Genomic DNA, 12529 nt, shown 5'->3' with positions numbered 1-12529 from the left:
AAAGTTGGGAAAATTTCAAAACAATAGTGAGGGGTCTGCAGGTCTTTCCTCAGAAAAATTTGGGTTTCCGGAACTTTATTTCCTGTTTGCTGCGACTTTTAAAGAGTGAAAAAAACAAAATGCCAAATACACTGCAAACACGTAATTCATCGGCAGATTTTACAAAATGCATGCCCCTGTCCTTTTCTGTTTTTTTCTCCATTTTTCTCTCAGTCTCTCACTCACTGAGGAGGACGAGCTGCTCTCTTATCATCTCTTATCTCTTAGGAAACAACATTTGCTGTTGCTGTATTGTTGTCCAGAAGGAAAGGTCGATGGATGTTCACTTTTCAGGTCATCATAATGAAAATGAAAGAATTGTGGAAAAAAATCTGTCCTAAGTTGAGAGAAATATGAGAGAACTGTGACCTTGGGAGAAATCCAGGAGTGGGTGGTGAAAAACATGAGGTGGTGTTTGAGGAACTTTCCTGTAAGCCAGTGGCTGTAAGGCAGGTGTGATACCCTCTGGGGCATTTAAGCCATTCTCTTGCGTGTTTCAAACTGCAGGCCAAGGTCTACTCTAGATGTCGCAGCCCTCAGGCCAAACTGGGCCTCCAGAAGGCCAGAGAGGGATGCCAGCCTAGTCTGCGGCGATGGTCTGAAGTTGGCCATCAAGCGATGTTTAAGTGTGACGAAGGACGACTGTAGAAGCAACTGACGTCCGGCAAAGCTGAGAACTGACATTCCCTTGCCCTTTTAGAACTGAAGAACTGAATGGGGTTTTCCTAAAAGTCTTCCAAAAAGTTCTTAATGCCCCAGATAAAGAGAAAAAAAGATCTTAAAGTGATGTTAGTGTCGGGCTCAGGCTTTGAACCTCCAGGGCCAAGGCTGTGCTGCAGCTGGAGTTTTGGGCCGTGCAGGTCTCCGACACAAGCTTCCCCGCCATGACAAAGTAGCAGCACAAGGGGAAGTGCGTTCGTTGGAACTGTGGTTAACTATGCATACATTGGCAACAGCCGCAAGTTGCCAAAATAAGCATAGGTGTCAGGACAAGTCAGGTCAGATAATGCTGTCATTTTGTTAATGAAATTTCAAGGCATGAACTCATTACTCAATGTAAAAAATCATCACAGTTCTTGAATACAGCCAAAAAGATCATTATAAGCCAAGAATAACAAAATATAATGTATATATTTTTTTTTAATTGCGCAAAATAGATTTCTATGTATATTGTGCATACTGTATATGATAGGCTACTGGGAAACTATTTGAACTGACAGATTAAATCTTCAAGGTCCTACTAATACAGATGTAAGGCTTCAGACTACTTTTTAGTACAGTATAGTGGCCTTAACTTTCACCACAAAACCACAGCTGGTAGATGAGTGTGGACCCCTGGGAAATAGATTACTTACAAGCAGGACTGAGTGCCAAAACAGCGTAAGAGAAATTTTACAACTTATATCAGAGAGCAAAAACTAACAATGTTGATGTTTGTCTAAAATCTGCTCAACATGTCTTCTCTCAGTTGTTTTTGTAACAGTGTGGTCGCCGCCTGTTGCACTCTAAACCACTCGAGTCTTTGAGGTTTACTCTGACTCAATTTAAATGGTAATGATTACAAATACATGTTTATGATTAGAGGAAAACTTTTCTCCCACATAACAAAGGCCAAAATGTATTTTTCTCACATTGAATCCCTCATATGTCAGCCATATGTTGCACTTTTACCCACTAACATTACAGCAATTACAATATGACTTCAATGGACGCCCACGACCCCGGGCTTTCAGACGCTATAGCGGGTGGGTTTTATAACGCTCCAAAGTTAGGCTGAATTTTGGTGAAGGAAAATATGGCTTGGTCATTTTCAAAAGGGGCCATCGACCTCTCACCTCAAAATATCTGAATGAAACTGGGGTCTGTGTAACCAAGAATCTCCTCTTTCCAGACATGCACACTTCATGCTAATCCCATGCAGTTTTTGCATGCAGTATTAAATGTGTTATTTTGTTAAACAGAATTGGAGTTGCACAAATTGGATGTGACTGGAAAGCTGAGACCTTTGTGGATTCAATAAGCCCATCTGTGTTTGTGAGTGATGATGTTAGTCACCGTAGTTGCCATTTCATTGTAGTGTGGCCATTTTTTGAAACTTGACCTCACTGTATAACATGTCTTAAAGTGACCTATAGGATGACCGCAGCCTCATGAAACTTCACAACCACAGGCTGGGGCATTCAGAGGATGGATGGGTTTTTTTTTTATTAACAATAATGGGGTCTCTGAGTAACCCCCAGAACACAACAGGATGGCTTGCCTACCATTTGTTGAAAAAATGCAACTGACCCTTTCAAAATCCCATCCCTTTTTGCCCTGTCCTCCAAAAACTGTTGAACAAACTCGGTGCCAATGCCTTTAAGCCAGGGGTCTGCAACCTGGGGCTCATGTGGCTCTTTTGCACAGTTCAATGTGGGTTTGACAAAAAATAATACAGAAGTAAACTTTTAATTTTAATGTAGTTGTTGTGGACATTAAGTTATTCTTACATTCTCCAGTTGCAAATGTGTAAGCTACGCACTGAATGAAAAAAAAGCAGGTTTCAACATTTCATCAACTTAAATGTGTGTCATATAGCCAACATCTATGGCTCAGCACCTTTTCCTCTAAATTTTGGCAGTGGCTAATCTTGAGTCTTGCTGGACTACGACTGCCAAACCCCACCCAAGTCTGAGGAAAATAAATAATGTGATAGTTGCAGCTAAAAGTTGCTGCTCAAAATTTAAATAACCAACACAAAACTGCAATGATCAGTCAATTAACTGATTTGTCAATCAAAAGAAAATGAATTCCCAACAGCTTTGATAGACGAATAATTGTTTCAAGCATTGTTCGATCAAAAAATCTCAAATATTTGTTGGTTCCATTTGATGCTTTTATTTGTCATTCATGGTAGTAAATGAAAGGTCCTTGGGTTTTAGACTGTTGGTTGGATAAAATAAGCAATTTGAGGACATCACCTTGGGCTCTGGCAAATTATTATGAACATTTTTCCTTTTTTTTTCATTTTATAGACTAATCAATTACGCCATTAATTGTTTTGATCATTTTTCAAGCTAAAATGTCGAGCATTTGCTGGCTCTTGGTTCTTAATTGTGAGGATTTGCTGCTTTTTTTTTAGTCATTTATGATAGTAAATGAAAAGTTTGGGGGTTTTGGACTGTTGGTTGGACAAAAGAAACAATCTGAAGAAGTCACGATGGGCTCTGGGATATTATGATTTGTATTTATCCCAGAGTACATTTTTGACTAAATGATTAATGATTAATATATTTATTGTGATAATCGGCAGGTTACTTGATAATGAAAATATGTATTTGTTATAGCTTTATGACCAGAAAAACCTGACTCAGATTGGTCTTAAATTAATCTTCAGGCTCCCAGCTTTCAGATGATGTATGACACGTCTATGTGGCATATTCTGTTGACCTGCTCTCTCTCATTAGGATCTCCTGTCCTCTCACAAAAAGACAGACATGGTTGTAGAGCAGGGTGGAGTGGAGCACAGACCGACTCCTGAAATGTTAAAATGAGTCTATTCTGGTCAAATTGTTTAATGCCCGTCAGTTGTATTTAAAGCCCCACACATCACAGCGGTGCTGTTATTTGACTACTAAGATTTTCCCATGAACTGAGAGCACAAACGTAGCTTATAAGGTCCTGTGTGTGTGCATGAGAACTCCTCACGACGCTCCTCCTCCTCTGTGTTTCAGTCTGTCCCGCCGCTCGCGCATGGAGCAATCAGTTTGTAACGGGACGTCAGACAAACTGTGGATGCTGCAGCTCGGGAAATGCCTTGTGGGCCGTTGTTAGTCATTTAGCGATTTGACTTCTCCGGGATCTTTGCTTTACACCGAGTTGGAAAGAGGAGAAAGTCGGTGGAATAACTGAAGCTACAGGACGTCTTTAACGCGCCGGGATGCTCGGGATAAGACATTTCACTTTGACAACTGCGGCAGTTGTTGGTGAGTAATAACTTTAATTAGTTGTGCGTTTTGTTCAGATTATCAGATGTAATCACGAATGACAGACGGAGACGGAGACAGAGCGCCTTTCCTGCCGCGTCAAGCTCTCCAGCGCATCTTTTACGCACAGCCGGCTGCTTAGATCATCCAGTCTGCATAATTGACGACGGAGCGGCTAAAAGCATCCATTAGGTTTGTCACTCACGTTTCCCTGCACGCCCGTTAAAAGGTGGTGGCACCACAGTGTCCTCGTAAACTGCCCCTAAATACTTTCCGTCCCTACTGCCCAGATGTTACTTATTCTGACTGAGGGAAGCCGCAGAGCGCTTAATTGTTTCTACGTGCAGCAGCCCGGTCTTAAAGCATGGCATTGCCTCATATAAGAGAGACATTAGAGTCAGTCAGATTACTGTATGGCGCTCTAATTGGATGTTGCGCATGCCAGTGTTTACACAACAGTTGTCAAAACTCCATGAGAAGGTGGTTTTGTTGCTTCTCAGCAAACACGACTGCAGCGTCATGTGTTTTAGTCATGTTTCTGCAGAAATAAGTGTTAGCAAAGCATAGTTTGCTGTTACAAAACAATCTCACAAAGGCTTGAGAAAACTCACAATTTCAACACAACTACTGTCTTCACTGAATGTTTTAGTTTGGAATCAAACTCAAAAAACACAAACATTTACGCATTGAAATGTCTAAAAACACTAGACATATACAATATATTTTGCTGATATGTGTACATTGTCCCAAATGTTCAAACGCAGAGAAATCAGTAATTTATTCAAAGTAACAGTGAACTTTCAGGGAACACTGGGATACGTCAGAGAGTGAGGAAGGACGTCAGCCAGTGTGACTAAACATGACGTGAATAAAACTAAATACTTTACCTCATCCATTAACATGATCCTGGAGTCATGTCAGATCAACTCTTATCCGCAATAGTGATTATTTAACAATGAAGGAAACAACAGACCCACACTACTTCAGATGTCATCAAACTAAGTTATTTTGTTGGCATGCTGTTGTTTTTTGACCTCTAGTGGCAGAATTTATGTATTGTGTGTTTAAACTGTGAAATTAACTTAAAACAAGAAGTCTTGTTGACCTACAATCTTTTGTTGTGGTAATTTATTTTTCTTCTGAGTTTTAGTAACAAAACTAAATAAATAAAACACGTTGAGTAAACTCATTAAAGTGAAAGTTAATAACTGAATATTTTCAGTTGCAACCATTTAATTTTCAAGCACCTAAACAATGAATGGGTTGACAGATCACTGTGATTATTTTTTTTAAGTTTATCTGAAGAAGGAAAGCAAATTATCTCAATTTAAAGGTCAGCAAAACAGGTTTTAGTTTGACTAATCCCGTGTAGGCAGACCAATCTCCAAGGTGCATTTTAATTCTGCTAAAGAGGACAAAAACGCTCTGGCTCATTTCTGTTTCTTTAAACCAGTCACAGTTTTCTTGGATGGTGCTAATCCCAGAATGCAATAGTGGTGCCCCTGCAAAATATTGTGGCGAGAACTTGTTTTGGAGAAACGTTTGCACATGGGGAGGCAAGCCGTGGTATTAAAATATCTAAATGGACGCAAAATGGAAGGCAACAGGTGCTAGCTGGTTTATGTCCGTACCGTTAGCTACCCAGGTGCTAATTTGCCATTATCGACGTGTTGGTTGCTAGCCTGGAGGTTGTTACTGTTTCCAGGGGACTTTAAAAATGCAGATAGCTGCCTGAAACGTAAAGTGTCCAATGGCAAGTTTATACACAGTTTACATCCAGTGATTCAGACTTGAGTTTGACTTAAAACTCCGAAATTTTACAGATGGTAGCCTTGAAATTATGTGTTTTCTCAACTTCTTTTTCCTTTTTTTTTTATAGTTCATGAAGGAATCTTTGGAAGAATAAGCAGGAGAGGGAATTTTCACAACTCATCAGTGAGAATTAGATTTTAATTTCTATTGGGTGAAAAGTGAGATCAATATTGTCTTTACGGCAGCTTTAAGAGGCAGTGAGGCTCTTTATTTGTAATGGATATCAGTGTTGTTGGTATTATGGAGTCCCGTTGGTGAAGCTGAGTGAGCTCTCAGGTTCAGCTTTAGAGCAGCAGCAGTGAATTAACTTCTAGGTCATGTCGAAGTAGTTCAAACATGACGGGAAGTACCGGCAAAGATCAGAACCAGAAAAAAAAAGTGAAGAAGAAGAAAGTAAACAGTGCATGTCTCTCTTTAATTCTCAGATTCCTACGCTTACATGTGATACTAACTTGTGATGGTCATTAGAGAATTGAGTTAGAAATGGAGATGAGTTTGTGTGTGTGTGTGTGTGTGTGTGTGTGTGTGTGTGTGTGTGTGTGTGTGGACAGGGATCTGCAGAAGCTCACAAAACAAATCATCAAGAAGTCAGGCTTATTTACTTGGCTTACTGAGCCCCTGCTACCCCCTGTTTCTGTGCAAGCTGATGTTTGTGAATGAGAGCGGCTGCAATTACTTAAAGTGACAGTTATTTTTCCTCTCACCTGTAGTGCTGATTATCCATCTAGACAGTTTTGGTGTGAGCTGTCAAGTTTTGGAGATATCAGCCATAGAGCAGAACATAAAGACTGAAATAAAAGTGTCTGTATTCACAATTTAATAACTATTACTGTACTATATTTTCTGTACAATATACGCATATACTGAACACTCAAGGTACTGTTGATTAGTCAGTGAGGTTTGTAGCATTGGCCTCAGTTCCACCACTGGATTAATCCTCTTTACAGACTCTGAAGACCATCTACTCAGTGCAATAACGTGGACTTTGCAACATGATCTGATGCCGAGGTTAAGCTGGGGTTTCTCTCCTCCACCGACCATAAAATTTGGCGTACTACCTCCCAGCAGCAGCCAGTGTCGGGCTAATAGCTTAACACGGTATGGGATCAAATACTAGCACTCAATGCTTCATCTTAGGCAGTATTGGATGCATTTTCCAATACTGGTACTGGTATCAGAACAACCCTGGTTTCTACATGAAACAGCTCACAACGAGGTGTTGCTTTTCAACTGTATTTTTTTTAAATTTGAGAGTGCTCATCTGTTATATTCAAAAGATGGCAGACATCTCTATAGTTGATATCTCCCAAACTCTCAGCAGCTCACACCAAAGCAACCTAGATGGACAAATAGCACTACAGGTGAGAGGATATTGGGGTGAACTGTTCCTTTAACCAAACTAGCAAGTGTGCTACAATGTTCTCATGTTCTGTTCTGCACACTCTTACTGCTGCTGGTCCAGTAATGTAGCCTGAGCTGTTGCAGTATGACCTCAGCCGGGTTACCCAGGGGTAGAAGCTATCTCCTTCGAGACCATACTGGGAGATCCCGTGTTGTGCTTTAGGAGCTGCCTGCCTGCCTCAGAGGCCCACATGTGGTTATTGTAGTGGCAGCATTTAATCTCCTTAAATTCCTAACGGAGATGGCCGGGGCTACAGGTGGTTTGAGTTTGGTGCTGCAGAGGAGAGCGGCATCTGGCTTCAATCAGTATGTGTCAGACCAAAGTGACCAAGCCTACTAAGGACCTGAACAACATGAACACCTATACACCTTTATGGTCATCATGTTTTTTAAGGACCAATGTTTAGGATCTAATGATGAGCTTGTGGACTGCAAACATCTTGTCTCACTCTCCCCTTCCAAGGAAAACCTACAATGGCCATGAAACTCATGCAAAACATGAAGGGATGTACCTAGAACCGATGTTTGACTTGTCCATTATGGGCTACTGTAGAAACACGGTGGTGCAACATGGCGGACTCCGTGGAAGACGACCCACACCCTCTGTAGATACATATTCTGCCAATAAATCTTACACACTGGACCTTTAATTAATTGATTTATCAGTTCAGCAGTTCCCCAGAGACCAAGATGATGTCTTCAATTTGCTCATTTAATCTGACATATAGTCCAAAATAGAGCTTAATCAATAGATAGAAAAATAACTGACAACTATATTGATTACCAATGCAGTCATTTCAAAATTGTGAAAAAGTGCCAAATATTCTGTGGTTCCATTGTCTCAAATGAGAGGATTTTCTGCTGTGTGTTGTCATGCATCACTGCAAATGAAATATTTTCAAGTTTTGGACTTGTGGTGTAACATGACTGTCAGATTAATCAATAATGAAGTTATTGTTATTTGCATATATAGTTCAAAACTCAAAAGTATGTTAACTATGGTGAGATAAAATAGGAAAAAGCCATTTGAGAAGCTGGAATCTGCTGATTTTTTATTTTCTCCTTGATAAATAATCTAAAATATTAATGAATTATTAACATAATTGTAAATTAGGGCTGCAAGTGATGATCATTTTCATTATATATTAATCCGCTGATTATTTTCTTGATTAATCAATGGATTATTTTGTCTATAAATTTTATCAAACTAGAGGAAAAATGCATTAGATCTTGTCCTAATCCAAGATATTGTCTACAAATTACTTCTTTTGTCTGATGAATAATCCAAAACCCAAAATATTTAATTTCCAGTGATATTAAACAGGAAGAAATTGGAAATCCTCACATCTGAGAAGCAGAAAATGAGCAGCAAATGTTAAACTTTTTTGCTTCATAAATTGCACAAATAATTATTCAAACGATAGTAGACTAGAGCTGCAAAAATTCAGTTTATTATCTGCTAATCATTCTTTCATTTAACCGATTTATGATTTGGTCCAGGCTATAATATGTCATAATATAAAAACTAACCACAAGATCTCCCCAGAGCCCAAGATGGTGCTTTTAGATTCTTCATTTCATCTGACAAATAATCCAATTTATGCTAATGTAAAACAGGAAAATGGCAGCAAATCGGTACATTTGAGAATAAGGAATTTTTTTTTGCTTGATTAATAATAAATAAGTCATTGATTATTAAAATTACATATTAACATTACTTTCTCAATTAATTTATACACAATTTGGTCAATAAAATGCCAGAATATAGTAAAAATGTTCATCACAATTTCCCACAAAGCCAAAGAAAATGTTATTTTATCCAAGTTCGAGTCCAAAGATACTCTGTTTGCTCTCTTAAGACAAACATGGAACAAATGCTCGACCCTGCTTGAGACTTTCTGTGTTTCTTCTCTCTCGTTCTCTTTGTTCAGCTTCTGATTGATGCAAGCTGAAGCTGCAGCACATCACAGAGCTCACATGTGATGATGTTTGTTTGTCAGATGTGGGGAAACCGCCATAGGACATTTTGGGGTTCATATGGTTCTTTAACACATCAGAAGCTGCCGGTTTGTCATGCAGAGATAATATAGACTATATGTTCGTCTTACTCAGGAATGCATTTAATGTCTTTATGTCTGCTACAAAGATGGAGAGAAAAGAAGATGGGCTTTTTCCTGCAGTTTGTCACATCTCAGATTTGAGAATTTGTCTTTTCTCTACATTTTCATGATGGAAAGCCGCAGTAGACGACCATTCATTCATCTGGAAGCTGTAAGGTCCGGGGATATAAGTCTTCAGACATTAAAGCTCAGAATTGAATTTATGGGTCTGAGCGGTGAACCCAGCCATCTCCGTCATTAGCAATATGTCTCCTCCCCCTCCTCCTCGTCTACGAACTCTATCTTTCATTTGAATCAGCTCACTCCCTGCGTCACAGCAATCAGCACTAATCTGACATAAACTGTCTGCTGGCACAGGCAGACAGATTCTCTGGAATGTTAAGTGATTAAGATCTGATCATGTTTATTCAGCATCTTTGATGATTTCAATTTTAGCATCCTCGATTTTTTTAATCAGTTAATTGTAACTACTGTCTAAAGTTATACTACCACTGAACACTTTGAACAGGTAAAAGGAAATCAAGGTTATTGTCTTTACTTATGTTGGCCGAATTATGACACTGTCAGAAACCTGTCCGTCACCCTAACATCTCAGACTGAAGCTCTGCAATGATGTGACCTTTGTCTGAAATATCTCAACAACTACTGGTTGGATTGCCATTAAATTTGGTGCAGACCTTCGTGATCTGCAGAGGATTAACCCTCCTGACTTTGGTAATCCGCTGACTTTTCCTTCTGCACCACCATCAGCCACACTTCACAAATGTTGGCATGCTAACACGTGAAACTGAAAGCCGTCAGCATGTTGGTTTTGTCATTCTGAGCATGTTAGCATGCTGCTGTTACTGTGTGTGTTTCGGCTGCACTTTTGTTTTCTTAGCTGAACTTCCTCAGTATAACTAGCCGTCTAACTTTAAGTTTAACTTAGTTACGTGCGTGTGGTGTAGAGACCAAGACTATCCTAAACCAGCATGGAGATGTATGTCAAACATGTCAGACCCATCCGAATCCTGACACCCTCTCTATACAGAATATGAACAAGTGTTGGTGTCCTGAAGTACCTCAGATGTAGGGCGCCCTTATAGCTCAGTTGGTAGAGCACACACGCCATGTACCGATGCCGTTAGTCCCCTGCAGCAGCCGCCGGCTGGACTCCCACCTGCAGCCCATGTGCTGCGTGTCATCCCCTCTCTCTCTTTCTACCATCTTTCCTGTCAGCTGTCACTTTCAAAATAAAGGCAAAAGCCCAAAAAAGAAGAAAAGGACACCAGATGCTCAGAATCCATGAATACATTCAGTAAGATAATTAGAATAGAGTGAATTGTGACAGCTTGGATTTGTAGCCATTCATCAGACCAGTCAGTGTTGTCAAAAATAAAGTTTCAAAATCAGTCATATTTCCTCTAGATGACAAACATATGTTTTCTGGCAGAGGAAGATTATGTGGTCACTTGCATGACAGCAGCATCCTGCACACTCACACAGATACTTTTAGAGAAAAAAAAAGTCTTGAATGTAGTCCATGAAAACACAGATCCACAGATTTCCATCTTTGTTGAGATGTGATGTTGCAGATAGCCTTGTTCAGCATTTTTGTCTCATCAGTGTTTATCTCATATATGTTTGCCATTTCTGGTTAGCGCTTTATCTGATGCGGCAAAGGTGAAGATTTTCACACATGCAACAAATATGGATGCCTGCGCACCAGCTAACACTTACTTCATAGTTTATGTTTCCAGATTGACTGTGTGACAGTTCATGACTGTGGTTTGAAGTTCTCTAAACACTGGTTTCACCTTGTTTATCTGTCAGGCAAAGTCAGTACAGCATCCTTTCAGAAAACTTGAGACACAATATACTGTATGTATATTACATCTACTCGCCAAACATCCTAAGACTAAAAGTAGCTCCAAAGAGTTGGGAGAAATGTTTGGCCGTGTCAGTCCTAACCTAAATCCAAGTTTTGTCAGTTGAGAAAGCCTTTTAAACAGTGTGTGAGAAGTTAGAGGTTGTTCAGTGGCTTTCCAAGTCGCTAAGACCTGCTCACTGTCAGTATTGTCCTGCATGTGTCTCATCGCATCAAACAGTCCGATAACAACAGAGATGACAGTAATTTGTGACAGAGATACTGAAAAAAAAAGTTTTGTTTGAATAAAGTTGTTGTAGCGTATAGTTTATGATACTGGTGCTAAAATGAATATTACCTAAATGGTACCTGAACCAATATTCTTAATAAAAGAAGCACATTAATGACATTAAAGAACATTTTTTTATTACTGAGGCAAATTTATACTTGAAACTGAACCATATATTAACTGTTAACAGTTTAAAGTATGCTTAAATAAATATGAATAAATTCAAAACGCAAAGCAACACATCCATTTACAGAACAAATTCACATGATTAATAAAATGTAACTGAACTACACTAACGGTGGTACATGCAGTGATGCTTTTGTTGTCTGTATTAACTGCCCTGGAGGGCAACTGTGTCAACAGGCAGCTCAAGTGGCACCGAAATCTGTGTTGCGAGTCGGTTGAGACGTATAGGAAGTGGTCCCACATTGGCACTGGGTCTTGGTAGCCAACCCCAGTTTTTAATGCTGATAAACGTGTGATATCTCAGGCATCAGACTCTTTGAAACTTCATTAAGTGCACCCTAATAATGAGCAACTGCTATTAATGCCTAAATAAAATCATGAAACATGATGTCGTCCATAGCAGCAGGGTCAACCCCGCTCCTTTTCTCAGCGTAGGAGTCTTCTCTGCTTCTTACTAACAGCTGTTTTCATCAGAGGAAACACTTACTTAGAAATTTTAGTGTAATTTACTCCCACTGATAGGATCCTCTGTGAGTTACTCAGATGACGAAACACTCAAGTTCCTGTTAATAGTTTTTATCTGTGCTTTCATCTACATCTCAGAGTCTTTATCAGCGTGTCTGTTTGTCTATAGAGGGAGAGCGTGACCAGTCTTGGTTCAAAGATGGTTTTTGTTGCACGTGAATGTCCTCCTTGATGTTTCTCTGACCATCTACTCTGACATCCTTGTTATGACCGCCATACCTGACTTTTTTATTACAACCATTGAATAAACACATTAATACAACATTTCTTACTGCACGTGGACGACTACAGGACCAGAGTAACGGCCGGTGTACACAGGATCTGGCAGCAGCTGTGTTGTGACCAT

General features: G+C 39.7%; 1 protein-coding gene across 1 annotated transcript in view; it reads left to right on the top strand.

Moving 5' to 3' along the window:
* Nucleotides 1-3760: 3760 nt before the first annotated feature.
* itga1 (integrin, alpha 1) overlaps nt 3761-12529 on the top strand; it is a 64619-nt gene continuing 55850 nt past the window's right edge. The window contains exon 1 of the mRNA XM_084746626.1: nt 3761-4004. Coding sequence (XP_084602752.1) covers nt 3959-4004 — 46 coding nt within the window. The 5' untranslated portion in view covers nt 3761-3958. The remainder of the gene's footprint in view (nt 4005-12529) is intronic.

The sequence above is a fragment of the Lutjanus erythropterus genome, chromosome 20, assembly GCF_056507025.1.
Source record: "Lutjanus erythropterus isolate fLutEry1 chromosome 20, fLutEry1.hap2, whole genome shotgun sequence".
Lineage (NCBI taxonomy): Eukaryota > Metazoa > Chordata > Actinopteri > Lutjaniformes > Lutjanidae > Lutjanus > Lutjanus erythropterus.
Note: the sequence above shows the minus strand (reverse complement) of the source record. Positions and strands in the feature narration are given on the sequence as shown.